Source organism: Anolis carolinensis, unplaced genomic scaffold (assembly GCF_035594765.1).
Source record: "Anolis carolinensis isolate JA03-04 unplaced genomic scaffold, rAnoCar3.1.pri scaffold_8, whole genome shotgun sequence".
In the NCBI taxonomy this organism is placed as follows: domain Eukaryota; kingdom Metazoa; phylum Chordata; class Lepidosauria; order Squamata; family Dactyloidae; genus Anolis; species Anolis carolinensis.
Window position 1 is genome coordinate 2,939,275 of NW_026943819.1, and position 26,631 is coordinate 2,965,905.

At 44.2% G+C, this 26,631-nt stretch overlaps 1 protein-coding gene across 18 annotated transcripts in view; it reads left to right on the forward strand.

Moving 5' to 3' along the window:
- ncam1 (neural cell adhesion molecule 1) overlaps positions 1–26,631 on the forward strand; it is a 182,179-nt gene that overhangs the window by 92,243 nt on the left and 63,305 nt on the right. For all 18 annotated transcript variants that reach the window (XM_062961172.1, XM_062961174.1, XM_062961176.1 and 15 more), the window contains exons 2-8: positions 14,057–14,131; positions 15,106–15,318; positions 16,282–16,425; positions 16,590–16,727; positions 18,294–18,411; positions 19,521–19,690; positions 19,838–19,980. In XM_062961172.1, coding sequence (XP_062817242.1) covers positions 14,057–14,131; positions 15,106–15,318; positions 16,282–16,425; positions 16,590–16,727; positions 18,294–18,411; positions 19,521–19,690; positions 19,838–19,980 — 1,001 coding nt within the window. The remainder of the gene's footprint in view (positions 1–14,056; positions 14,132–15,105; positions 15,319–16,281; positions 16,426–16,589; positions 16,728–18,293; positions 18,412–19,520; positions 19,691–19,837; positions 19,981–26,631) is intronic.

Consider the following 26,631-nt stretch of genomic DNA (forward strand, 5'->3'; position numbering starts at 1 on the left):
CAGGAGCAGAATGAGTGCTCACTATTAGCCCCAGCTCCTGCCAACTGAGCAGTTCGAAAACATGCAAATGTGAGTAGATCAATTGGTACCGCTCCAGCGGGAAGGTAACGGCGCTCCATGCAGTCATGCCGGCCACATGACCTTGGAGGTGTCTACGGACAACGCTGGCTCTTCGGCTTAGAAATGGAGATGAGCACCAACCCCCAGAGTTGGTCACGACTGAACGTTAGGGGAAAACCTTTACCTTTACTTTTAGAGCCTTGGATCTACTTTATTTCACAAATAGTTGCCAAGAACTAGATCTTGCATGTAGTTTTTTTGTCTTCTGCTTTGGTTCTAATTTTTACCTCTTAACATACTCTCTTTTCAGCATTCTTTATATTCTGCAGATAGGAACTTTCTGCTTTTCAAGACGGTGCATTTCTTCACCACAGCTGCCCATAGAATCCATACTCTGGTTTTGGATCTGTTCTGGTGTCAGTGGTTCTAGTGACAGGTTGTGTATTTACACATTCACAATGTTCCCTCTAACCCAAAGTTTCTGTTGTTTCTTGAAAAAGGATGTAAATCCTTGATCACATAAATTGTTGAAGAATTCTTCAAAGAATGACACATGGAGTTTTGCACAAAACAATGTTATTCTCGTGTTTTCTGTTCAAAAAAGCCACACATATTTCTGTATTCTTCTGTCATTGCACAGAAAAATTCTTCCACAACACTTAGATGTTCAAATGCTGGGGGGAAACTGCACAACTGATATTCTTCCCAGCTGAGTTTTGTGACTGTTAGAAAACAGAAGGGATGGAGACACAGAATTAGCTTATGTTCAGCTATAGAATTTGCCCAGTTTGCATGCCAGGTGATGTTGAAGGAGAGAAGCTTCTTCCGTGACCTTTCTGTTGCCTCTTTCTGATAGGGATAGACTTAATTTATCTGCCAGTTGAGTAGGAGTTCTTTGAGCCTAAGCTGTCCCTGGTGCACTGTGTTTGTATGCTGCATTCTCTCAGTCTCCAGGACCTGTTACCTTTAACCTGTTATTAAGGTACTTTTCTCTCCATGGGTTGTTGGCTGTTATTAATGGATCATGATGAATCCTGCAGTGCCTGGCTTAGCAGGGACACAGAAGAAACCATCCCCAGATCACAAAGGAGCTTGGGTTTGCGCTTGGGTTAAGATGCTAACATGCAGATATGAAGGCATGTGTAACGCTGATGTCAATCCCTAGATAAAAAGCAAAGGAAGTTGTCTCAGAGTGTTTCCACCTAAATCCCATAGTTCTTGCTTAGTGGCAGCCCTTTAGCAGTATCACAGTTTGGTGCTCCAATGGACCTGGATATGAGCGAGTCTCAAAACCTCAGAAAATTGATAATGATGAGCCCGTGATTGAGATCTGTGACAGAGAGGTGTTAGTGACCCCCTTTTGCTGAGCAGCACTGCAACTATGGGGAAAAGGCTGTTTATGGACCGCAAGGCACCGTTCAGGAAGACCTGTTTACTCAAGATGCCGTGCCGGTAGACAGTCTCAACCTGCCTTTATTGGTAGAACAATTAAGGCTGAGCTCTCCCTGGTGGAACATCGCTGGCGCAGGTTGGCATTAATAATTCATGGTAAAGCAGCTCCTTTTCAATAGGGGAAAGACTGCTTTTCCTATGGAGAAGTAGTGCTTCAAGTGATATTTCCATCCACCTTCCTTCAGCATGTGCTGCAGAGCAACTCAGGAAGAGGGAGGGAGAGTGATGGAGAAAAGGGGCCAGGCTCATTCTTGAAAACGAGAAGCCACTTTCCCCTCAGCCCCTTGCTTTGAAGGGCATTTTTGCATTTGTGAAAGCAGGTTTTATAAAACGACCGTCACTACTGTTATATTGCAAGGACCCTAGACGCATCAGATGCTATGTTAGTATCCCTGTGATCAGTCATACAAAGCCTTCTGTGCTTGCTCGGTCTGTGTGCTTGGCTTTGCGGAGGAGAAAAACACTGTTTTTGTGCAGAGACACTGTGGGCACATTGCAAAAGGCCCATGGGGGAAAATGCTCATTACCTCAATTTAGTAATTTGGTAAGATTACATCATAGCCCTTGAGGAAAGGGATTGCAAGAAGGGAGCCGTGAAGTACAAGCTTACTGCAGGTTCTCAGTACTGTGTTTATTATGTAGACCATTTGGATGCTTGAGGGCTCTTTGTATCAGGAGTGACCAAGTTTAGGCTGAAGGAATCTGTTGTTCTTGCTATCCAGCCATTGCATCCAACATCACAATGTCCCTCTCCTAGACTTGCAAAGAAAGAGGAGAGTCCACGTTAAATTGCTCTATCTTGGTCTTTGTTATTGTACAAAATATACTGAATGTATGCACTGAGTGTGTTGGTGTACCTTCAAGACATAATGGAAAGGTCCACTTTAGTTCAAGTTGCGCTGGAAACAGCAGAAGTGCCACGTTGGAGAAGGCATGGGTAGATCAATTCTTCTTGTGCATTCTTTTAAAAAAATGTAGATATGAACATGCATTATTTATTTATTTATTTACAGTATTTATATTCCGCCCTTCTTAGGGCGGATCACATTATATACATATAGGGCAAACATTCACTGCCCACATACACATAGAACTGAGACAGAGACAGATGGAGAGGCAATTTAACCTTCTCCTGAGGGGATGTTCAATTCTGGCCACAGGGGGGAGCAGCTGCTTCATCATTCACTGTGACGGCACTTCCTCTTTCCAATGTCGTAAATTAGTTAAACTTGCCTCCCCACTTTATAAGTGATACCTTATTTCCTACTTGATAGATGCAACTATCGTTTGGTTTGCTAGGTCAGCAAGGAGCAGGGGCTATTTTTTTATGTTTTAATTGACGGGTGCTCACCCTGTCATGGGCTGGCCTCGAACTCATGACAGAGTGATTTATTGCAGCAGGCTGCTCACCAGCCTGTGCCACAGCCAGCCCATTTCCTCTTTCATTGTCCACAGAATGCATGTGTTTCCCATCCAGAGGTTGACTAAGCTCAGTGTTGCGGGCCATCCTTGGTGGCTACAGTCACTGGGACACTTGGCCATGTGGTCAGCAGCCCTGTTGTGTTTTGCCAAGGATTACCTCTCCGAGGGATCATTTTTAAACAGCTTGAGAGCCTAAGCCTCTTGTATGAGCACCAGGAGGTGGCCTGGCCCAGCTAAACTTAAGGACCTGCTGCTGTTAATGAGGAAGTGAAAATTAGCAAGGCCCCAGGGCTCCCTGGCCAAGCGCTGGTCTTATTTGGATACAAACCTATTAACAAATCTCCCTTACCCTTTCAGTTGAGAGGAGGGGAGGATTAGCTGGATTAAGGAGCAGGGGCAGGAGAGGTTATTTAATACACAAAATGCATTCGAGAGAGGGAGGATGAAGGAAGAAATCTGCCTTTATCCCCTTTTTACAGACTGCGCAATATCTGGTTACCTACGATAAGGGATGCAGAGAGATCTCTATCACTTACTACCTTCACTCCAAATAAGAAGGGTGTCCCCTCCCAGTTGGTCTAGGCTTCAGCCTCAGCAATCAGGGTCAACTAAGGTAGCTGCCACATAGAGAGCTGACTTGTGTCTGTCTGTGTGACAAAGGCAGTTGTCTCTGAACGAGAAGGAGTGGGAAATGGCCTCTGACTCAGTTTGCGGCTGCGTTCTTCTCCTCACAGCTTCTGGTACCGTTGTCTTCATCGGCAGGTGGACCAACAATGATAGTCTTTGATTTTGTTAACAGTTGAGCAGACGGCTAGTTCTAGTCCAAGAATTGCTGAGTTCGTGAAGAAACATGGTAAAAACATCCCCCCCAAATAGGCATAATCCTTTGAGACTTTTGAGAACTTTTTCTTTGATGGGATCCTAAATTAACACTGAATGCTGAGGTAGCACTACACATCTGACTGTTGGCGATGCTCTTCTGGTGTTTTTGGAATGGAAATGATGCACTGGCACCTGCATTGGCGGCTCAAAACTTGCAACACAGGGCTAAATTACATACAGTAGAGTGTCACTTATCCAACATAAACGGGCTGGCAGAATGTTGGATAAGCGAATATGTTGGATAATAAGGAGGCATTAAGGAAAAACCTATTAAACATCAAATTAGGTTATGATTTTACAAATTAAGCACCAAAACATCATGTTATGCAACAAATTTGACAGAAAAAGTAGTTGAATACGCAGTAATGCTACCCTGTTTCCCTGAAAATAAGACATCCCCAGAAAATAAGACCTAATAGAGGTTTTTCTTAATTGCTAAATATAAGTCCTCCCCCAAAAGTAAGACCTAGTAAAAAAATTGTTTGGAAGCATGCAGGATCGGTAAATGTACATACCATAGATTGTTGTACATGGAAATAAAGGTAGTAACAAGAAATAATAATAACATGATAATAACTTTATTCTTGAGTTCCATCTCCATCTCCCAGAAGGGACTCAGGGCAGCTTACACAGGGACGAGCCCAACAATAACATAAATTTACATACAAACAGAAATTTAAAACAGTAATTTAAAAACAGCATAGCAATAAAATATAATATAGAAATTCTTGAAAGGATTCACAGTTTGGTTATGCTGGTTTGTGATGACAACTACTGTACAGTAGATAATAAATTTTCATTTTTTAAAAATTCAACCATAAATGTGAATTCTTCGTTGTGGAAAAACAAGACAGCCCCTGAAAATAAGACCTAGCGCATCTTTGGGAGCAAAAATTAATATAAGACACTGTCTTATTTTCGGGGAAACACGGTATGTAATAATTACTGTATTTACAAATTTAGCAGCAAAATATCACGATGTATTGAAAACATTGACTACAAAAATGCGTTGGATAATCCAGAACATTGGATAAGCGAGTGTTGGATAAGTGAGACTCTACTGTACTTTCTGCTGCAAAATGTTCTGCTGGACATCTGGTGTCCTCTAGGCCTGTGACTCTGCCATCATCACTTGTCTTCTTCTGTATGGTTTTGTTTAAATCACACTAAAGCAGATGAAGAATCCAATTGAGCTTTGAAAGCTTGCAGGATACGTTTTATACTTTTCGGTCGGCCAATAAAAGCAGCGCTCCTCTGTGATTTTGACGTATTTTGCGAGATGGGCAACAAAACACTCTCATTTTGTTTGCACTTGCCCTCAATAATTTGCTTCTGCTTATTTTTGCTCTGCCATGCTACCACTGCAGTCACTACACGGAGGGCACTTTACAACACTGGAATGATAACATCGATAAAAAATAAAACAATGTTAAGGAGGCGATAAGACACAAAAACTAGCAGCAGTAAAAACACAGACAGGTGCAGCCAATAAATGTGATCTAATAAATGTGTGGTACAGTTACTACCAGACTTGGCGAAGGCTGAAGTTAAATTACTGGGGTATGTTGGTCACATTGGATTCCAAGCCCCCATTTTGAGTAGAAACCACTGTCCCTGGAAATGCAGTTCTTCTGGTGGGATGATGCAGCGACTTTTTGTCTTTCCATACCTTCAGATACTATCTGAAAAGATTGACAGGAACCACCCCAGCCTCTGCACCTTCTGTTCCAAAACACAAGGCCCGGTTTCTTGCGTCCTGTGGGCGGCCTTTCCTTCTGCATGTGCTGAGAGGCTACATTAGCAAATATTTAAAAGGAAACAGAAGAACTGCACTTAGCAGTTTTCCCAAGGGAAGGGGATGAGGCACACAATTAGCTTTGAGCAGAGATTAATGGTTGCTCTTTAAACAAGCAGACATGGCAACGGGTTGGGTTGGGAAGAAAGCAGGGGATCAAAAAACTGCTGAATTCTTCAGGGTAAGAAGCCCTGATTCTGAAAGTAGAAACATAAGCAAGAAACTGGATGCAATTTCACACTTGCGTCCTTACTCTGAGCAACCTGGGTGCTTTGTTTGGAAAACGACTTGTTTGTGGATAATTTGGGAAGAGGCCAGGAGAGGTGCCTGGGGTTATGGTCCTGATTGTCTTCCTTTCCTTAGTGGAGAAAGAGCACTTTGTCGTCCAGTTGGGCACATGCACTGGCTACTTGACACGCTGTTCCAACTTCGCAGCTGAATTCCTAGATTGAAAGTCCAATGTTCTGCCTGTATCCCCAAACCTCCTGATGAGATTCGGAGAACATCCGTGGCTTCGTCATCCTTCTTTTCTCTTGGTCGTTCCATCCTCTGCTCCCCAAGAGCCCTTTTTAAGTGAAAGATGAAACTTGGAACTTCCTCCATGCAAAGCATGTTCTAGCACTGAGCTCCGGGATTTTGCACCAGATTAACCTCATGCTCCATCAGCAGCCTTCACTTCACTTCACTTTATTTCTTAATTAGTCGCTCTCCACCAGAGTGCTCCGAGCGACTTACAATTTAAAATATCATTCCACAGTATAAAAAACATTCAACATAAAAACATTCAACCTAAAAACATTCAACAGTGACTATTTGGCAAATTAGATCTGATTTACTTAAAAATGCACAACCAAACAGCCAAGTCTTGAGCGCTTTTACAAAAGGTCGCAACTCCGACATTGCTCTAACATATGGAGGCAATGAGTTCCACAGAATTGGAGCATCGGTCGAAAAGGCTCTACACCTTGTAGCTTCCAGGTGTACCTCCCTAGGGCCCAGTATGTAGAGGAGATTTTCCTGGGAGGATCGAGGTGACCACTGATGGGAAGAAAGAATGAGGCGGTCCCTAAGATATAATGGTCCTTGGCCATTTCGAGCTCTAAATGTCAGGATCAGTATCTTGTAAGAGATCCGATGTTCTATTGGTAGCCAATGCAGTTGTTTCAGAATCGATGTAATATGGGATCTTATAGATGATCCCGGTAGCAGCCTGGCTGCCCCAATTTGGACCATTTTGGACCATTTTTGGACCATTCGGCCTGAAGATATCCCTCTGGTTTGCTTTTGGAAAATAACTCGTAGTTATTGTAGCATTGTAGCACCAGTGTGGTTGAGATTCCTGATCTGCTTGGATGAGGTTCTTCCTCCGTCCTGTCTCTGTTTTGAGCAAGACCTTCCCTTTTCCTTGATTCCAAAGGGCCGGACCTTTGAGGTGTCATAGCTCCATTTTTTAGAGTCCCTGGACGTGATTCTTGTCCCTTCCTATTTATTTGTTTGTCTTTTGCCTTGCAAAGGAGTCCATGCACCTGGGTGGACCATTGAGCTTGAGCAGTGCGCTCTTCCATCGATGCTTGCTGTGTCGCCAGGGACCGCGCATGGCCTCCTTCTTGCCACGCTGCAGCCGAGTCGCTTCAAATGGCAAAAGCCATCCATTTCCCAGGAGATGCTTCCCTAATGTACGGCTGGTTTTATGAATTGGGAAATTGAATCTCTAATGAATTAATAAGGGTAGCAAAGCTTGGACAAATGTGATTGGAAGAGGAATGGGGAAGGCCTGCCAAGTGGCCTTATGGGAGCTTAAATGCCTTAAATGACAGGGAGTTTTCTGCAAATGGATGGGTTCAGTGGACAGATCAGACAGGGCTCACTTTCATGCGGCTGTCAGTATACAGGGCGCATGATGTGCCTTTGGGGAGAAGCCTTCTTGCTTCTTCTCTTTCTTCTACATTTTTGATCGGATGTTGGAGATGGGGTGGGAGGCAACTGAAGAAGACTCTTAGATGGGGTAACCTCACCAATTGCTCTTTCTGATATTATAATGAGTATCATTTATTTATCTTATTTGCTTGCTTGCTATGCAGCCTTTCTCCCATGGTGGAAAGGCACAAAGCGACCTTCACTGTTGTTTATCAATAATAATAATAATAATAATAATAATAATAATAATAATAATAATAATAATAATGACAACAACAAAGTTCTGGAACACAACACACCAGACATCACAGTTGTGGAAAAGAAAGAGGGTTGGATCATTGATGTTGCCATCCCAGGTGACAGTTGCATTGACGAAAAACAATTTGGGCTTAGAAGTAAACAACAAAACTAAATGCCCCAGAACCACATAACTTGACAACAGAACCCAACGGCCTTGCCGCTAGGTTCCTACCATCAAGCCGAACCTCCAGAACCGAACCAGGACCCAAAAAACCCCCAAAACCTGGAAAAACAAACAGCGAGGCTATTCAGTGCCGTTCCAATTGGCCACAGCAACATGTGGCAGGGCACAGCTAGTAGTAGTAGTAGTAATAATAATAGTAATAATAATAATAATAATAATAATATAATAATAATGGCAACTCTACCAATGAAAATCCCAATTCCCCAACTAATGAAGAAAAGAAAGAGTGAAAATATTGAACACTGGGTTAAGCAAAGTTCTGCTCTGTGTCAGAAAGGATTTGGACCTGCTATTTTTATCAACACCCGCTTACTTTCCATAATATCTGATCTTGGTCCTGTCACCAAAATTGCACTACCTCTGAGATCCAAAGCCCAAAGCCTCAGTTTCCCCAGTCAGGATCAGTTGAAGCATTGTTGAGCTGCAGAGGGAGGCAGGTAATAAATCCATATTGTCATAGTAGTAGTAGTAGTAGTAGTAGTAGTAGTAGTAGTATTTGTTGTTGTTGTTGTTGTTGTGGGCAGCCCACTCCTAGCAGCTCTCCCTGCCGCTGGGTCCATGGGCCAAAGTCTCCAGGTTCATCTCTGCAGCCCATGGAGCAGCGCCGTCACTCTGCTTGTCAACCTGTCACCATTTAATAGTGGCTTTCCAACCCGACACTGATGTTTTTAAAGGTTGGATCAGTGGTGTTGACAGCAATGACTTATTTATAGGCGCAAACGGGGCCATTGCTGTACTAGGTTCTGCGAGAAGGTAAATCAAGTGTAAAGGAGGCAGAGTTCTCCTTGTCAGCACTTCGAAGGAAAAAAGGGTTTGAATTTCAAATGTCACATCCCTGCTCTATTATTAGATTTTAACTGCCTTTTAAAAACCATATTAAGGTAATGTTTTAATGAGATCACTTCTTCCTTAACTGATTTTTAATTTTGTACCTTCCACAGTTTTAACTGTGTTGTATGGTGACCCCCCTTATCCACAGACTCGATATCCATACTTTCGCTTACCTATATTCCAAAACAGATTCTCCCTTGGAAGTGCTTGTGGTCCTCTGGTGCTATTCTTTGATATGATTCTGTCCCAAGCATACTATAGAACTCAATGGGCCTTGGTTTTAGTAACTACAGTATAGTCTCACTTATCCAACATTTGCTTATCCAATGTTCTGGATAATCCAACGCATTTTTGTAGTCAATGTTTTCAATACATCGTGATATTTTGGTGCTAAATTCGTAAATATAGTAATTACTATGTAGCATTACTGCATATTGAACTACTTTTTCTGTCAAATTTGTTGTATAACATGACGTTTTGGTCCTTAATTTGTAAAATCATAACCTAATTTGGTGTTTAATAGGCTTTTCTTTAATCCCTCCTTATTATCCAAAATATTCACTTATCCAATGTTCTGTCGGCCCGTTTAGCTTGGATAAGTGAGACTCTACTGTATATATATAATTTTGGTGCTTAATTTGTAAAATCATAACCTAATTTGGTGTTTAATAGGCTTCTCCTTAATCTCTCCTTATTATTCAACATATTATGGAGCCTCCGGTGGCCTAGGGAATAAAATCCTTGTGACTTGAAGGTTGGGTTGCTGACCTGAAGGCTGCCAGGTTCAAATCCCACCCCGGGATGAGCTCCCTCTATCAGCTCCAGCTCCATGCGGGGACATGAGAGAAGCCTCCCACAAGGATGGTAAAAACATCAAAATATCCAGGCGTCTCCTGGGCAACGTCTTTGCAGATGGCCAATTCTCTCACTCCAGAAGCAACTCCGGTTGCTCCTGACATGAAAAAAAATTCAACATATTCGCTTATCCAACGTTCTGCCAGCCCGTTTATGTTGGATAAGTGAGACTCTACTGTATGTGTATAGCTTCACTGTAAAATGTGTTTAGTCTTTGCCATCCTTGTAACTCTATATATAGGAACAGGTGGTGTTATTCTCTCCAAAGTCCTGTTGCATATCCCATCTTGATTGAAGCCAAGCGGTTTTCTTGTATTATAGCAAAGGCGAAATTTGAACTGGGGGAATTTCTGGTTTGTAGCTTCATCTCTGAACCGTTGCTTTGTACAACGATCCCTGTGCAGTCATTGGCATTGGGATGTAGCCGTACCATCTTCCTGGTAAGCAATGGTGCTGCTTGCATTTTATCGAGGCGATGATGGCCTCTTTTCCAAGGCCCATCTAGGAATGGATAGGCTGTTTGACACAAATCGCTCCGTGGCCGGATGACCCCTGAAAGAAAGCGGCCAACTCCGCAGCACCAGACCACTCAGCGATGGAACAAATTACGCATTTGCAGCAGTAAGGAATTGAGAAATGCATTAGCTATGCTGGGCTGAGCAGTTGTTCTATTAAAGTGATTGTTTTCCCTCCGACTAATGGCTGCAATTTGGAAAGCGCACGCATTAGGTCAGCCCTCTTGAAATCCTTCTTTGACCTGGACTTGTTAGGCCAGGAATCTTCGGCAAGCTCCTCCATGGAAGGGAGCCAGGATCCAATTATGTCTTCCCTAATGGCTCATTACTTATCACGAAAGTCCTCAGCGCTGGCACGGCCCCGAGTCCGGGGGAAAGAGAATGCGGTTGGGCATGAAAGGAGACTTGGAATCTGGATGAAGGTGCATCCAAAGAACATGCATTTGAGACATATGTCAAGTGTAGTGACAGATATCTTCCCAACATAGCCTTCCTCAGTAAGGAGGCATAGTTTTGCCGTGCCCCATAACAGAAAGAACTGTGCTTGGATGGAAATACAGGGAAAATGTGGGTATATTTTACCATATGTGGTGGTTGTCTAAAAAGGACAGGAATATTTGAGCATGGATACCTCTCCTTCTTGAAGAAATTGTTAAAGCTGAATTGAAGGTGAAACCAGAACTCTGTTTGTGAGGGGTGTTAAATGATCCTATGTAACAAAGTTTGAAAAAATTGGAAGCGTTATTTCCTGTTCAGTTGTGTGTGGTCCTTACTTTGAAAGGAATTGTTCTGCTCCAGAAACTTCATTTTTGTGGCTGACACAAACTAGGCTGCAATTGGTTGAGACTCTATGAGACTCATTGAAAAAACAATAGCAAAATCTGCTACAGGGCGTGACAATTTTTTTTGCAGTTTAATAAACTTTTCCCATGTTTTTATGATAGAATCAATTAGGAAATGACTTTTTTGTGTCAAAAGCAACTTGAGAACATACTGTAAGTTACTTCTAGTGTGAGAGAATTGGCTATCTACAAGGATGTTGCCCAGGGGAAGCCCAGATGTTTGATGTTTTACCATCCTTGTGGGAGGCTTCTCTCATGTTCCCAAATGGGGAGCTGGAGCTGACAGAGGGAGCTCAGCTGCTTCCCCCGGATTCGAACCAGCAACCTTCGGGTCAGCAGTCCTGCTGGCACAAAGGTTTAACCCATTGCACCACCGTGGGCTCCCATTTATATGACATTTATAACCCAGGAACAAAAATCATGTTGCATAGCGTGATTGAGAGAAAATGTGGGAGATCTATGATATACTAGCTGTTCCTGCCACGCGTTGCTGTGGCCCATTGGAATTGCACTGAATAGCTCTGGTTTTTGGAGTTTTTTAGGCCCTGTGGAGGTTCGTGATGTGATATTTTGTGGTTTCAACCTCGAGGCGTGGATGATGGATTGTGTTGTGAAATTTCGAGGTTGGGGGGTGTTTAGTTTTGTTGTTTTACTCGGTGCCAGGATTCCATCACTCTTTTATATATATAGATATGAACACAGCAGTGAGAATGATCTATGCTCAACGATGGAACGAAACAAGTCCTGCAGTGCAAGACACTTGGTTTGTAAAGATGTATGAACTACGTAGCAGAAATAGACAAACTTTCAGTATTGATTAAGGAAAAAATCCCCAATCAGTTTCTAGAAAGGCTGCAAATTTATTTGCTATGTTTCTTCAGCAAAAGTGGGGTCAAACCATCACTGTTGGTTTTTTTGAACTAGAAGAGTGTTATTATATGAGGAAAGGACCCTTTTCTTCTTTTAATGGATGTGAAAAATTAGGGGAATAAAACCATTAGGCGGAGAATGCAAAGCCGTTTGATTCGCCGTTTTAGATTTGTCTGTAGCTTTTATATTGGGAAAATGGATTTCGGTTCTCTTTTTCATCTTTATTTTGTTTTGTGGTTTGTATTTTTGTTCTTTTCTGTCTGTTTGTAGATTTTGTGTTAAGTTGTTTTTTGGGGGTTTTTTTGGTTAATAAATGAAAAAGAAAACCTGTGCTTGGAGACAGGCTTTGCAGATGTTTAGAAAAGTGGGTGCTGCCAAGAGAAGTGGAAGGAAGAAGCTGAAGTCTTGCTGCACTAAATCTAATAAACCTTTGACATTCTGTGATTACGTTTGGCCCTGCCACGCTGTCTGGGAGTGAATTATGTTAAAGTAATATGGATGGGCAAAATGGGATGACGCAGAAAGAAAGTGGAGCCGGAGGCATAAGAGTGGAAGGAATATCTCCCAAGGGAACTTTTTTCTCCATTGGCCACAAATTCAGGATCGTGTCTGATGTTTTGTGCTTCCAGGAGTCTCTCATCATTCCTTCCCACACTTCAGTCCTACACAGCAAACACACAGTGTTCTTGTTAGGCACCTGATTCCTCCCTCGCTCCTATATAAATCAGATGCCATAGAAATAATGCCGTACACAGCTGCCTCTAGTAGTAAACCTAATGGCCAAAAAGAAAGGGCTGGTGTTATGACTGTCGGATGTACAGTAAAATGCTTCTGAGCATGTGCAAAGTGCCTCCACCTCCAAATCAGATTGACTCTGTTGGGCTGTGGATCATGGGTGCCGTAAATCTACCTCTGGTTGCAAGTCTGATGGGAGCAGTGAGAAGAATGTAGTGCGTTATTGTCCGTCATTTTTACCATAAGCTACCCTGATCCCAAGGAATAAAAAGAAAGCAGGCCTAACTAGTGTTTCAAAGTACAGGCAGTCCCTGAGTTACAAACATCCTACTTACAAATGACTCATAGTTAAGTATGGAGGTGAGACAATAAGACAGTGATGGCCAACCTATGATATGCGTGTCAGCACTGACATGCCTAGCCATTTTTGCTGACACGCTGCCGCCTGCAGATTGATTGGATGACTATGTCTTTTGTGGCCAAATTTGGTGTGATTTGGTCCAGTGGTTTTGTTGTTTAGTCCATGAGAATTATGCACATTACATTTATTTATATATATTTACTAGCTGTGCCCAGCCACGCGTTGCTGTGGCGTTGTCTGGTGGTGTTGGTGAGAAATGGTTGAGGTAGTGGTGGTATTGAATGTCTGTTGTATGGTTGTCTTTATATTTAGTATGCATTTGGTTGTTTGTGTACTGTGAAAGTGGTGAGGGTAGAGGACACTGTTTATGTTGGATTAATGAGACTCTACTGTATATTTGTAATCTTATATTATCTGCCTAGAACTGCCCCTTCTACACAGCTGTATAAAATGCACACTGAAGTGAATTATCTGGCAGTGTGGACTCAAGATAATCCAGTTCAAAGCAGATAATATAAGATTCTACATGGGTAATATAGCTGTGTGGAAGGGCCTTGAGTCTACACTGCCATATAATCCAGTTAAAATCAGATAATCTGTATCTTATAGGCAGTGTGGAAGAGGCCTGAGGCCTAACTGTGCCTGTCCCCTGGACTGAGTAGGTTGCTAGGAGACCAAGTGGGTGGAGCTTAGCCCTCTAACTGGCAGCAATTGGATAAAAACAATTATTCCTTTCCCTCTAATTAGGACATTATTTTTCTTTTCTTTTTTCTTTTTTTTTTTGTATCAACCTAGAGGCGTGGATGATGGGTTGTGTTGTCAAATTTCGAGGTTGGGGGGCCTGTAGTTTTGTCGTTTTGTCCGCTGCCCTGATGCCATCACTCTTTTATATATATTTATTTATCAGACTTTCACCTAAAATTGAAATCTTGTGCTGACTTAAGATATATATTAGAGAATCTCTCTTTCTCGTTTGCTAAGCACGAACCTTCTATCCCATAGCTCTTCTCCCTGATGTGCCTCTCTCTTTTGCAGTTGCTCTCCAGGTGAACATTGCTCCAAACAAGGTGGAGGTGCCTGTTGGAGAGTCCAAATTCTTCCTGTGTCAAGGTGAGTAATGGCTTCCCACTTGGATCATTCTGGGCCACTCATGTAAAACACGGTAGGCTGTTCCCGGTCTTGAGCTCGGAGAGGCAGTGCCTGATTCCAAGGCCGGATCCCAGCGGTGCCATCCGTCAGTCTGCAGCAGAGGTGCTTTGTCATATTTCATAGCTTAAGTAGGAACCAGTTGCCCAGAGGAGATATGCTTATAGTAGTATTCTATAAAGGCAATTTTCAAAAGACAAGTAAGAAACCTTTCAGTGACCATTGAATTACAAGACTCTGAAGAATGACTTCTGTAGTGGGCAAAAAAGATACACTCATACAGAAATAAAATAAAATGTGATTGTTCTCTCTCATTCTATCGAGTTTGCTCAAAGATTGCTAGCAGATACCAATGTTGTTTAGTCACACTTCGTTTGAACCGCTATGTGCATTCCCAGACATACTAACAAGAGGACAGAGAAATTGGGAAGTTATTGGTGTTAATGGATCTGTATGTATTGTTTTGTTTTTATGATTGCATTTTTGGGCATTAAATTTTGCCAATTTTTGTAAGCCGCCCTGAGTCCTCTCGGGTGAGAAGGGCGGGGTATAAATGTTGTAAATAAATAAATTGGAGATGGTTGCATTGTTACATATTGTAATTTGTACCGAATGCCAGAACCTTCTTTTGGCCCACATATATAGGGGCTCCCACATACCAGAGGGTAATTGATGTTTTATGGCCGGCCTGCTTTATGGCTGACATCTGTTCCTTGTCAGCCAACCAGAGATGTCAAGTATTGGAGATCCTGACACATATTTGAGATATGCACAGAGGGTCTTCCAACTTACATTTTTAGTGTGGTGAGAACAAGGCTTCCTCCCCCCCCCCCCAATGTTCAGAGTTTATTGTTTGTAGTTGGTTTTTACTGTATTGGAATGGTGCAAAGGTATTTTGCTTATAAGTCCACTATGCTTTTATTCCTCTTTGCTCCTAGTGACTGGCGATGCCAAATCCAAAGACATCTCCTGGTTTGCTCCCAACGGGGAGAAACTGACGACAAACCAGCAGCACATCTCCGTGGTGCGCTCCGAAGACTCCTCCACACTCACCATCTACAACGTCAACATCGATGATGCCGGCATCTACAAGTGTGTTGTGTCCAGCGCGGAAGGGGACGTGGAGGCCACCTTGAATGTGAAAATTTTCCGTAAGTGGTGCACACTCTTGTTTTGTTGCTATGCCACTCAGTAGTAAGGTTTTGCCTTACGGCTTGACACTATAGTGATAAAGGCAAGGGTGCATTTTCATTTGGTCAGTAAGTTGACATCCCAAAGCTGTTCATGTCCAACTCGTGATAAGCATTACTCAGATAGACTAACAGGCGCAAATGATCCCATCTGGGATATATGTTTTCTCCTAACTGTGTGGTTGGTTGCTTGTATGGACTTTCTTGTATGGACTTTCTGAGCGGTTAGACTCAATTTAACCCTCTCTGGGGGAGATTCCACCAAAATGTAGCAAAAAGCAAAAGCTTTCAAATGCAACAGTTACTTACACGGGGCGAGCAAAGAGAAGCCTTTCAGCTTAGGATGGCACTCGATTGCAGAGTCTCAGTAAAAGTTCAAAAAGTATTTATTCAGGTAAAAAGAACTCCATTGTAGATAGAGAGGCTTGGGAGCTGTCTAGTCTACTCTAGACTAGTTTCTAAGGAAAAAATAAGAAAGGAAAAATAACAAACATCTAAATAGTTACATCTTGCCAGGAGGGACGACAAGATGCTGTTGTTAGTTTGAAGAACAAAGGGAGAAGAGACTGAACCAAAATGGTTCCAACCTCATGGTCCAGTTTATTGGGGCCATAAAAGACATTCTGACCAATGAGAAGTTAGTGTCCCTGAAGATTTCTACTAACTTCAAAGTAAGGGATGTGACGTAAACAGGATAGAGGGAAACACAGCAAAACCTATCTGGGCATGCTTTGGAAACAGGAAAAGGATTCCCTCAATCTAAATCTATCATCTATCTGACTACATTTAGACTAGTAGTCCAGGGTGATTCCCAACACTTTCTAGAGCTGTTTGTCCTCTGATCTCTGCTGAAATCCAGACTCTGTGTGAAGTCTAGCAGTGACTGTGATTAACTCTCCCCTCTTTGTCTCTGTCTTCTTCCAGAGAAGCTGACTTTCAAGAATGCCCCGAGTCCTCAGGAGTTCAAAGAAGGAGAAGATGCGGTCATTATGTGTGACGTGGTCTCCTCCCTGCCTCCCACCATCATGTGGAAGCACATGGGCAGGGATGTCGTCCTCAAAAAAGACGGTAAGGCAAGTGGGGGGAAGAACTCCTTGGAATCATTGAAACGGGCTTTCATGTTGACCCTGAATGGTGATGGGAGAATTCCTGAGTCTGATGTTGCTTTAGCTAACTGTCTGGAAGAGTGAGGTGCAGACTAGTTGCCAATTCTTCTCTTTCGCTTCTTCCAGTGCGGTTTGTTGTGTTGTCCAACAACTACCTACAGATCAGAGGGATCAAGAAAACAGACGAGGGGATGTACCGCTGCGAAGGGAGGATCCTGGCCCGCGGCGAGGTTGATTTCAGAGATATCCGGGTCATTGTCAATGGTGAGTTGGCGTCTCTGACCATCCAGGTCAATCTTCTCCTATACCAATGATGGCATTTTGATCTATGTTTCCCATCCACTCTAATCAGTGGTGGGAATTTGTGGGAGTTCCTGCCCAACAGCATGTGTATGGTCCATATTGGCCAAACTAGTAGCTTTCCTAGAGATGCCGAGGATTGGACTTGGCCTAAGAAGGAAAGCTCTGCTCAGGGAGGGCTGTGGGAGCACATTTTCCTGAGCTGACTGCTTTGTTTTGCTGTGGTGAGGTGCCCTACTTTTCCGTTCTGGATTCATAGCAACCACTGGGGACTTCCAATTGGGTTGGGTCAGCAGCATTTAGCAGAGAAGGAACTCATCTATTCTAAGGCAAGCATAAGCAAACTTGGGCCCTCCAGGTGTTTTGGACATCATTTCCCTCAATTCCACACCTGGTAGTCCAAAACACCTGGAGGGCCCAAGTTTTCCCATGCCTGCTCTAAGGCTTTGCGAAGTCCTCTCACGGACCACCATCTGCCTGAATAATGCTCTCTGCTTTGGTCCAGTTGCTCACTTAATTAAGAAGGAAAGCCCAAGCAACGTGTCCGGGGGCTTTCGCTAAAAGATTCCGAAGCAGCAGAAGTTCAAGACGTCTTTGCTTCATCTGAATACATTGAGCTTATTTCTATTGGATTATTACTTTTGATGCTTACTAGCTAATATTTCACCACTCGCTTCGAATTAGACCTTGGATGAGAACTCGTCTGCTGGAACCGAAACAAAAGGGAACACGATAAGAAAAGAAGAGAGATTTCAGTTTTTTATTAGCTTTATTTCCAGCTCTGGTTCGCTACCTTGAGTTGTGAGTGACCTAGAAAAATGAAGTGAGTTTAGCACCCGGTATCAGAAAGAACTGCAATTGGGGAGCTCAGATATTTTGAGTTGTCCTCCGGGTCAAGTTACTGTGCAAAAAAACCATAGAGGTGCATGAATTGAGTTGTGTGTTATCTCTAGCCTTGCACAATGCATCCATCCCATGGAAAGATGGGTGATGTATCCCAAAGACAAGTGTTTGGCTGTTCCTGGCAACAAAGACACTTTTAAACAGTGTGGCGAGCGAATTTGGGAAATATTTATGAAGGGCAGTAAACAAATAGCAAGCAAAATGTAACCTTACTAGGGTAAAGAGTAGTCAACAAACAATACTAATTTGTCACATCATTGACACATTTCTGATGTTTGCTTTTTACATGCACTTTATTTATGCTGGTAGCAGAATATTGACTCATTCAGGACTTAGATGTTAGAGGAGAAGTCTTTGCTCACACACTATACCTTAGTCGGGATACTGAAATCAAAACAACCTTATAGTACAAATGGAATGACCACAAAACTTTATGATTATTTTATTTGTACCTGTACTGGAAGACAGTGTTGATTGCAAGATTCTGACCCAGCGGAGGAATGACCGCAATAAGGGGCTCTCTTGGAGTCTTTGTGTGGTGCTTTGGCCTTTCCTTGCCTCCTGCCTCTCTGCTGCCCATCAGAAGGTGGACTCACCCTGTCCTCTCTTCTCTCCTGACCCTCCCAGTGCCTCCCACCGTCCGCTCCAGGCAGAGCACTGTCAACGCAACAGCAAGCCTCAGCCAGTCGGTCAAGTTGGTCTGCGATGCAGAGGGCTTTCCAGAACCAACCATCAGCTGGACCAAGTAAGTGGTGCAATCTTGCCCTTCTTCCCCTATTGACCTATCTGTCCAACGCCGGCTCTTCGGCTTAGAAATGGATATGAGCACGAACCCCCAGAGTCAGACATGACTGGACTTAACATCAGGGGAAACCTTTACCTTTAGGAGCCCCAGTGGCAAAGTGTGTTAAAGCACTGGGACCGAAAGATCCCAGGTTCAAATCCCCGGAGCGGAGTGAGCACCTGCTGTTGCTCCAGCTTCTGCAAACCTAGCAGTTCGAAAACATGCCAATGTGAGTAGATCAATAGGTACTGCTCCGGCGGGAAAGTAACGGCGCTCCATGCAGCCATGCCAGCCACATGAACTTGGAGGTGTCTACGGACAACGCCGGCTCTTCGGCTTAGAAATGGAGATGAGCACCAACCCCCAGAGTCAGACATGACTGGACTTAACGTCAGGGGAAACTTTTACCTTTACCTTATCACCTTGCTTGTTAGACTGTCTCTTTTTCTGAGCATGTGGCAAAGCCCTGAATCGTCCATTTTGATCCTCTTTTGTTTTCCTGTGAGCATGGAGATGCAACATATCTGCTGTGAATTAGTTAGATAGATAGACTCCTTAACTTCCAATTTAGTAAGGTAGGTCTGTGAATAAAGTCTTTTATAACTTTTTAAGCTTGACTCCGCTCCTGAATTCCTTACGTTCAGTCATTCTACTGCTGGCACAAGAGGCTTCTCATCTGCTGCTACTGCTGCTATTTCTGTTTTACCTTTTTTTGAATGCTTTTTTTGGAAATTAACCCCCAACGCTGGTGAGGGTAGCGGTGAACAATTTGTGTAGCTTCCATACTTTAACCTATACGTGCATCCACTGAGTAAGAGGCTCTTTTCAGGAATCTACAAGTTAGATTGTTTTATTCTCATGTGCAAGAGCCAGGGATTCTAAAGTTCTCTCCCTGCTCTGTGGCCTCAAGAAAGCTTTTGATATTTTTTTGATGAAAATGTCATCTGCACGATGAACATTCCTTTGTAGAAAATGTGTCTGTTTTGAGACAAACACTGTTGGTGCCCAAATCTCCTGAAAGCAAAGCGGATGTGTCACTTTCCTCATTCCGTGCCCTTTGTATCCTGTAGGGATGGGGAGTCAATAGAACGAGGGGAAGATGACGAAAAGTACGGCTTCAGTTATGACGGTTCAGAGCTGACCATCCGCAAAGTGGAGAAGAACGATGAGGCGGAGTATGTCTGCATTGCGGAAAACAAGGCTGGAGAGCATGACGCCACCATACACCTCAAAGTCTTTGGTGGGTTAGGCTTTTGTGGTGTGGAAAATAACTTGGTCTAGACTTTTAGATGCCCTGAATAAGATGCTTCAGAATAACTTTTTGAGGTGTTCTTTGGTGAATTTAACAATTCTCTAAACACCTCTCTGTGTTATACCCTTTTGTTAGCAAAGCCCAAGATCACCTATGTGGAGAACAAGACCGCCATGGAGCTGGACGACCAGATCACCTTGACCTGCGAGGCCTCCGGGGACCCAATTCCCTCCATCACTTGGAGGACCTCCACCCGGAACATCAGCAACGAAGAGAAGGTAGGGCTCCTCTCTGCTGCTCCTCATCCTCACCTACGTGCTTCTGGCTTCAGAGCAATGAACATGGGGAGAGATCTGGCCCAGGAGGCCCCTCTGCTCCCTCTCTACTACACACTGAAACCAAAGCTTTCCTGAACCCTGGGCGGGTGCCAATAGCTTTGTAGCCATTCTCCCAGCAGAACCACTCTCACCCATTGGCAGCGGAATCTCCACATTCCCAATGGAGGGAGGGAGGCAAGGTTAGGAGCCCAGCTGGCTATTGACACTTTTTCCCTTTGGCCACTCTTACTCCGAGGCCTTTGAGATTCCTTGCAGCCTAGAACTGAGCCAATTCCCTTGGAAGTTAGGGAATCTTCAGTCTTGGCCTTCACCAGCAGGGCACTTTTATGCAGACGGCTAACCCAGACAGTCATGCAGTCATGCCAGCCACATGACCTTGGAGGTGTCTACGGACAACGCCGGCTCTTCGGCTTAGAAATGGAGATGAGCACCAACCCCCAGAGTCGGACACGACTGGACTTAACGTCAGGGGAAAACCTTTACCTTTACCTAACCCACACCCTGATCTTTTCTTGTGAGAGCATGTGCCAAATGTGACCCTCTCCTCACAGCCAAGGTGGGAGCTGCCTTTTGTAATGTCTGTGATGCCTGCCATGGTACTTTAGAAAGGGAATTGCTCTTGTCCTATGAGGAACAAGCCAAACAACTAGAGTAATCAGAGTGTTGTGTTGTTTCCAGATTGTTTGGCTGTATTCTCCGAGGAGAAAATGGCCATACAGCCTGTTAACCACACAATACCCCAGTGATTCCAGCCATGAAAGCTTTCAACAAACTATAGTAACTTTGGGTTGTTGTATGTTTTCCGGGCTGTATGGCCATGTTCTAGAAGTAACTTCCTATAATTTCATGGCCTGTTATATCCACTTCATGAAGATTGCTCTAAGTGAGAAGTAATCATGGGGGTTCGCTAGTGATTCTAATTTCTGGCTCCATCCAGGCTGTGGATTATATCATTACAAGCCCACATTGTCCATTTTGGCACCTCCTGGCAAGTCTGGTCGGAGTTTGGCTGAATCCGCCAGCTTTGAGCCCAACTTCACTGTTCTTGACCACAGAATGAATTCAGTACCAAAGCAACTGCCCTTAGTCTATGGCTTCAGAAGAGTGGGGCAGCCGTGGAGCTCTGGTTCCAGTGTGTATCTCCAGACGTTGTGGGGAGGAGGGAGCCGCCCTTGTGTCCTATGGGGATTTTGCGGACCAACGTCAGAACCCCACCCACCCCCCTTTTGCACTCGTACCTCCACGCTGCACGTACCTCCAGGCACAAAAGCCTTGGCTGCCTTTGTGTTCGCTTGTTAATTGTCGTTGATCACATATCAATATCATTTTTTTTTGTTCTCGATGGCAAAAATAATTAGCAGTTTTGAAGTGAAGGTGATGATTACCTATTAGACCCAGGCAGGAATCCCACTCAGGCTCTTCTCTTGTCGGTTGCTATAATGTTCCCCTTTGAAAGGCAAGCAAATGCATAAAATGAGGGAGGATTAATAGAGAGCAGTAATAGTTGGTTGGAAGCCAGTGCAGCTGCAGGATGGAGTGATGTGCGTCCGCTAGTCCTAAATGAGTTAATTTTAAAGCTGGCGCCGCATTTCTTGTTTCCCTTCCTTCCTTCTTCCTTTTTAAGCCAATTTACCTAACCTTCTTAAAATAAATGATGGCAGTATGAAAAAGGAATACCCTTTGGACCTGGAAACGCTGGGTCCCTCCGATCACTCAGGGCGCAAGAAAAAGTACAGAAGCATAAAGTGGGAAGGGGATCCTAGAGCATCCAATGCAGCACAGAAATCCAAAAGAAAAAATCCACTACCTTCTCTACCTGTTGGATAGCTGGGAATTGGATAACGGGAACCTCAGTCCATTACATGTGGAGGGATTTCAATTTGGGGAAGACTTAACTGATGGTTTCACATTCGTAAAGACTTCCTACTGGTTCAGATAGACCAGTGGTTCCCAAACTTATTTGGCCTGCTGCCCCTTTTCCAGAAAAAATATGACTCAGTGCCCCCTGGAAAGGGGGCGTGGCTTAGAGGGGTGGGTGTGGCTCCTGATCAAGAGGGCGGGGCTGAACCTCTCCCCTAGTCCAAGATGCAGGGCTGGGAGGAGGAGGTGGGCGGGGCCACAAATGGGCAGCCAGGACTAGGATGGGTGGAGTTATGAGCTCTGAGGTAGGGCTGAGCTTCTATCTCAGTCCTGCGGTGCCTGCCAGGACACAGGGGGCAGGGCTAGAGGAGGGGGCGGGGCCTCTTCCTAAGTGGCCAACGGGGCTGAACCTCAATACCCCGCCCACATGTTCTAACAAGTGCCTCAGGAGAGGTATACAGAGGCTCAGCCCTGTCTCAGGCTCTTGGGAAGAGGCCCCGCCCCCACCCCTAGCCCCACCCTTTAGTCCTAAAAGGCCTCTCAGGAGAAGTATAGAGGCTCAGCCCTGTCTCAGGCTCTTGGAAGGAGGCCCCGGCTTGTTCCCTAGCTCCGCCTTCTGTGTCCCAACAAGAGCCTCAGGAGAGGTATAGATGCTCAGCCCTGTCTTGGGCTCTTGGGAAGAAGCCACGCCCCTCCCCTGGCCCCGCCCCTGTGTCCTAATAGGTGCCATCACTGCCCCCCTGGATCGCTGCAGCGCCCACCAGGAGGTGGTAGCGTCCACTTTGGAAATCACTGAGATAGACCTCCGACCTGATCCACCAACAGGCCAGTTATTACATCCCTATAGGTAGATTTACTTAATATTTGATCCGAGAAAGGCCTTCTTGGAATTGTCCTTTTTCATACTATCTCCTTTGATCTTCTTATCTGTGATATATTATCCCTCTCATGGAAGAACTCACCCTTTTTTGGATCCCAGAGTAATTCAGGTTGTTCAAAGAGCAGTCTCCCTCTTCACTAAGGTCAGCACGAAACTGCTAACTATTTTTGAAACACCCACTTCTGCTGTTGGGCGATCGATACGAAGGAACTATGAGGATGCCCGCCTGGTTGGATAGTTTCTTATGTTTGACGGTGGGGGAGTGCAAGGAGATGGGAAATGATCTTTTTGTCGGAGGGATGCTCTATGGTGGCTGCATTCTTTGGCTGATGGTTTCTTTTGTTCTTCCTGGATGATTTGTAGGTGTTGACGCTGCCATTTTGTTGGGCTTATTTTGAGCTTTGTTCCATTAAAAATGCAGTGAAGCAAAATTGCCATGTCTGGGGATTATAAATCACCAAAATATTGAGAGTAACCCATCATAAAAGAAAACAAAGCGTTTGCTACAAGAGCCAGAACTGCAACCTCCTTTTTTCAATGATGGGATGTCTTTTGGCTGGCAGATTTCACAGCCAAATTGAAATTCTGCTATCTTTGTTGCTCCTCAGCTCTCAGGAGGCCCTTTGGCACCTTAGGACTAAACTGTGGTCAACTCTAGGCCAAAATGGACAAACTATGGCCCTCTTGGTACAATACAATCAAACTAAATGAAACATCCACTAGTGGGGAATTCAGGGAGTTGGGCTTCAGCCACCAGATTGGAACAAAATTTGAAAACATTTAGAAGGAAATATTTGGAAAATGCATTTTATGGGAAATGCTGATGAGATAAATCCCGGCCTGATGTGGAATGATTTCATAGGTAGAAATGCTATTTTCTATGCTCAGAATTGAATTTTGGAAAAAAAAAATGATGAGATTTTCACAAAAAAATCCATGATGTGAATTTTGTTCGCACTATCACTTAAATGCCAGATAGTTTCCAAAATGTGTACAGCTTTTAAGGTTTTTTCTCACAGTGGGAAGAAAATGACTGAAACAGTTTATGTTTTTTTGATACCCACAAGTCCAGCAGAATCTTGAGGACCATGCTGTTGCCACTCTGGTTTTGGTGACATATCTTCGCTTGTGATTTGGTTTGGCTCCGTAGATCTGGTTAATGATGGAAAGGTTGGTCAATGGAAGCCATTCCCATTGCCACTGCTGGCCAAAGTTGGGAAGAATTGTGTTATGGAATATTACCTGTAATTCAGTGTTAAGTCCCAAAGCCTCTTTCTGACACTGAGCTCCTATTTGGTCACCATGAGTCAAGTAAAGTGAGGCTGTTTGAAGAGGAGGCAAACATTTTGTTCTACCCCAGAAATCTCCCAGGTAGTTTTTCCCTTCATGCTCTTCCCTCCCTCTGGCCTTATGCTTCAACTTTCTTCCTTTTTGTACAACCGGGACTTGCACAAGTTAGTTGTCAACTTTATCTCATTTTGACAAGTCAGCCCATGTCCTCTGATGGCAAACACTCAAGTGTTAATTGGTAGGCTCTCTGGCAAAATAAATACTTCCTTGTGCTTTTGAATATGATCTTCAACAGCCTTCTTTATTTTTTAAGATCTAGATTTTCTGACTTCCATCCCCTTTATAGTTCTCATCACTTCTTTTTCTTGCCGCTAACAACAACATCAGGCATTCATATGAAGGGTTAAAATATTCAGAAGTCTTTCTATCTGTTTCTTTCAAATATCTCACTGTTATGTTGTCTTTGTGTAGCAGGTGGTTGAAAGTGTCACTAAAAGAGTTAGTTGCCTGATGCCAGTTCTTTTGCATGGAGGCAATGTTGCCCTCCCTTTGTTTTTCTTCTCTGAGGAGCATCCATTGGGGCTTAGCAAATGCCCAAGTTGGTCTTCATGATGAACTTAATGACGACCACATATTTGGTCTTACTGCAAAGCCTGGGGAGGCTGGAGTCTTCTCCCTCTTAGTTCGAGGAGGATTGTCTTTCATCTCTGGTGTCTTGTGGGTGGGTTCTTAGGTGGCTGAAGAGACCTATTCTTGATCCACATGTTCTCGGTTTCCAGTCAGGGTTGGCTTGATGCTCCTTCCTCTTGGCACGTTTCTCCCTTAAGCCCTCCATTCGTGCCTCATCGAACTCCGCAGCGCTGCTGGTCTCAGCTGACCTCCAATTAGAGCGCTCAAGGGCCAGGGCTTCCCAGTTCTCAGTGTCTATGCCACAGTTTTTAAGGTTGGCTTTAAGCCCATCTTTAAATCTCTTTTGCTGCCCACCAACATTACATTTCCCGTTCTTGAGTTCAGAGTAGAGTAGCTGCTTTGGGAGATGGTGATTGGGCATTCGGACAACGTGGTCAGTCCAGCGGAGTTGATGGCGTAAGAGCATCGCTTCAGTGCTGGTGGTCTTTGCTTCCTCAAGCACGCTGACATTTGTCCACCTGTCTTGCCAAGAGATTTGCAGGATTTTTCTGAGGCAACGCTGATGGAAACGCTCCAGGAGTTGAGTGTGACGTCTGTAGACCGTCCACGTTTCGCAGGCGTAGAGCAGGGTTGGGAGGGGAATGGCTTTGTAAACAAGCACCATGTTGTTCCGATCATCAAACACTCTGTGCTTCGTTCGGAAGAATGCTGCACTCGCAGAGCTCAGGCGGTGTTGTATTTCAGTGTCAATGTTGACTTTTGTGGAGAGGTGGCTGCCAAGGGAGTGGAAGTTGTCAACGTTTTCTAATGTGACACTATTAAGCTGTATTCCTGGCATTGCAGAGTGCCTGTTGGTTTTCTCAATGTTCAGTGAGAGGCCGAGCTTCTTGTATGCTTCTGCGAAGGTGCTTAGAGTGGCCTGTAGGTCTTCTTCTGAGTGCGCACAGACTACGTTGTCATTGGCATATTGGAGTTCTATAACAGATGTTGTGGTGACCTTGGTTTTGGCTCTCAGTCTGCTGAGGTTAAATAGCTTGCCATCTGTCCGATTGATAATTTCCCCCTCGATGGATTGTCTTCTTCCTCCACATTAAAGGCTATCAAGACTTTGCTACAATGTAGAGACACCTACCCAGATCTCATTCCATATAGATGGATCTCCTACATGAAAGGTGGATAGCTCCAGATACAGAGTGAACTGAATGGGAACATTCTTGTAGAGGGAGATCTAGACCTTCTTGGAAGAAGTCTCATATCTCAATGACCTTTGTCACAAAAGGGAATGGGTTCGTTGAAGATATGTGTGTCTGTGTTGGGAAAACATCAACGTTCGTTGCAACCGTTGGCACTGGGAATGCTTTGGGGAGCAGTGCTGGGTTGCAACCCCTCACCACCGGAACATCCCATTTGTGTGTTTGGTGTCCATTGGTCTTTCTGTCTGCTGCTGCCATCCAAACACCATGCGATACAATCACCAGGGGCGGAAGGGACTCCTTAACTGCAGCAGATCAAGCCCGCAAAGCAACAGGTAGATACACACAATATCTCCATAATTGTGTAGGTCACTCGTAAGCCCTGAGTATCCTTAGGTTGAAATAGGCTACCCACAGGCTTGATTTGGCTTCTGTTGCTGTTGCTTTTGCTGGGCTTTGAATTTGTGCTGCCTTTTCCACCCCAATTGCTTCTTCAACAGCATGTACCTTTTGTTGAAAAAAAAAAGGCAGAAGACAATATGCTTGTATGTGCATGCATGGAGAAGCATTTTAAACGTGTGGCGTTAACAGCTGTGTTTGTGAAGATGGAGAGCGACATGTAGCTCTGTGGAAACATTTCTGTATATTTTCGCTGTGGTGCAACGAGTGGCGGTCGCTGTGATGAGTGGCAAAACGGCAGCACAAAGCCCAACGGGCAAATTTGGTTGCCCTGCCGTT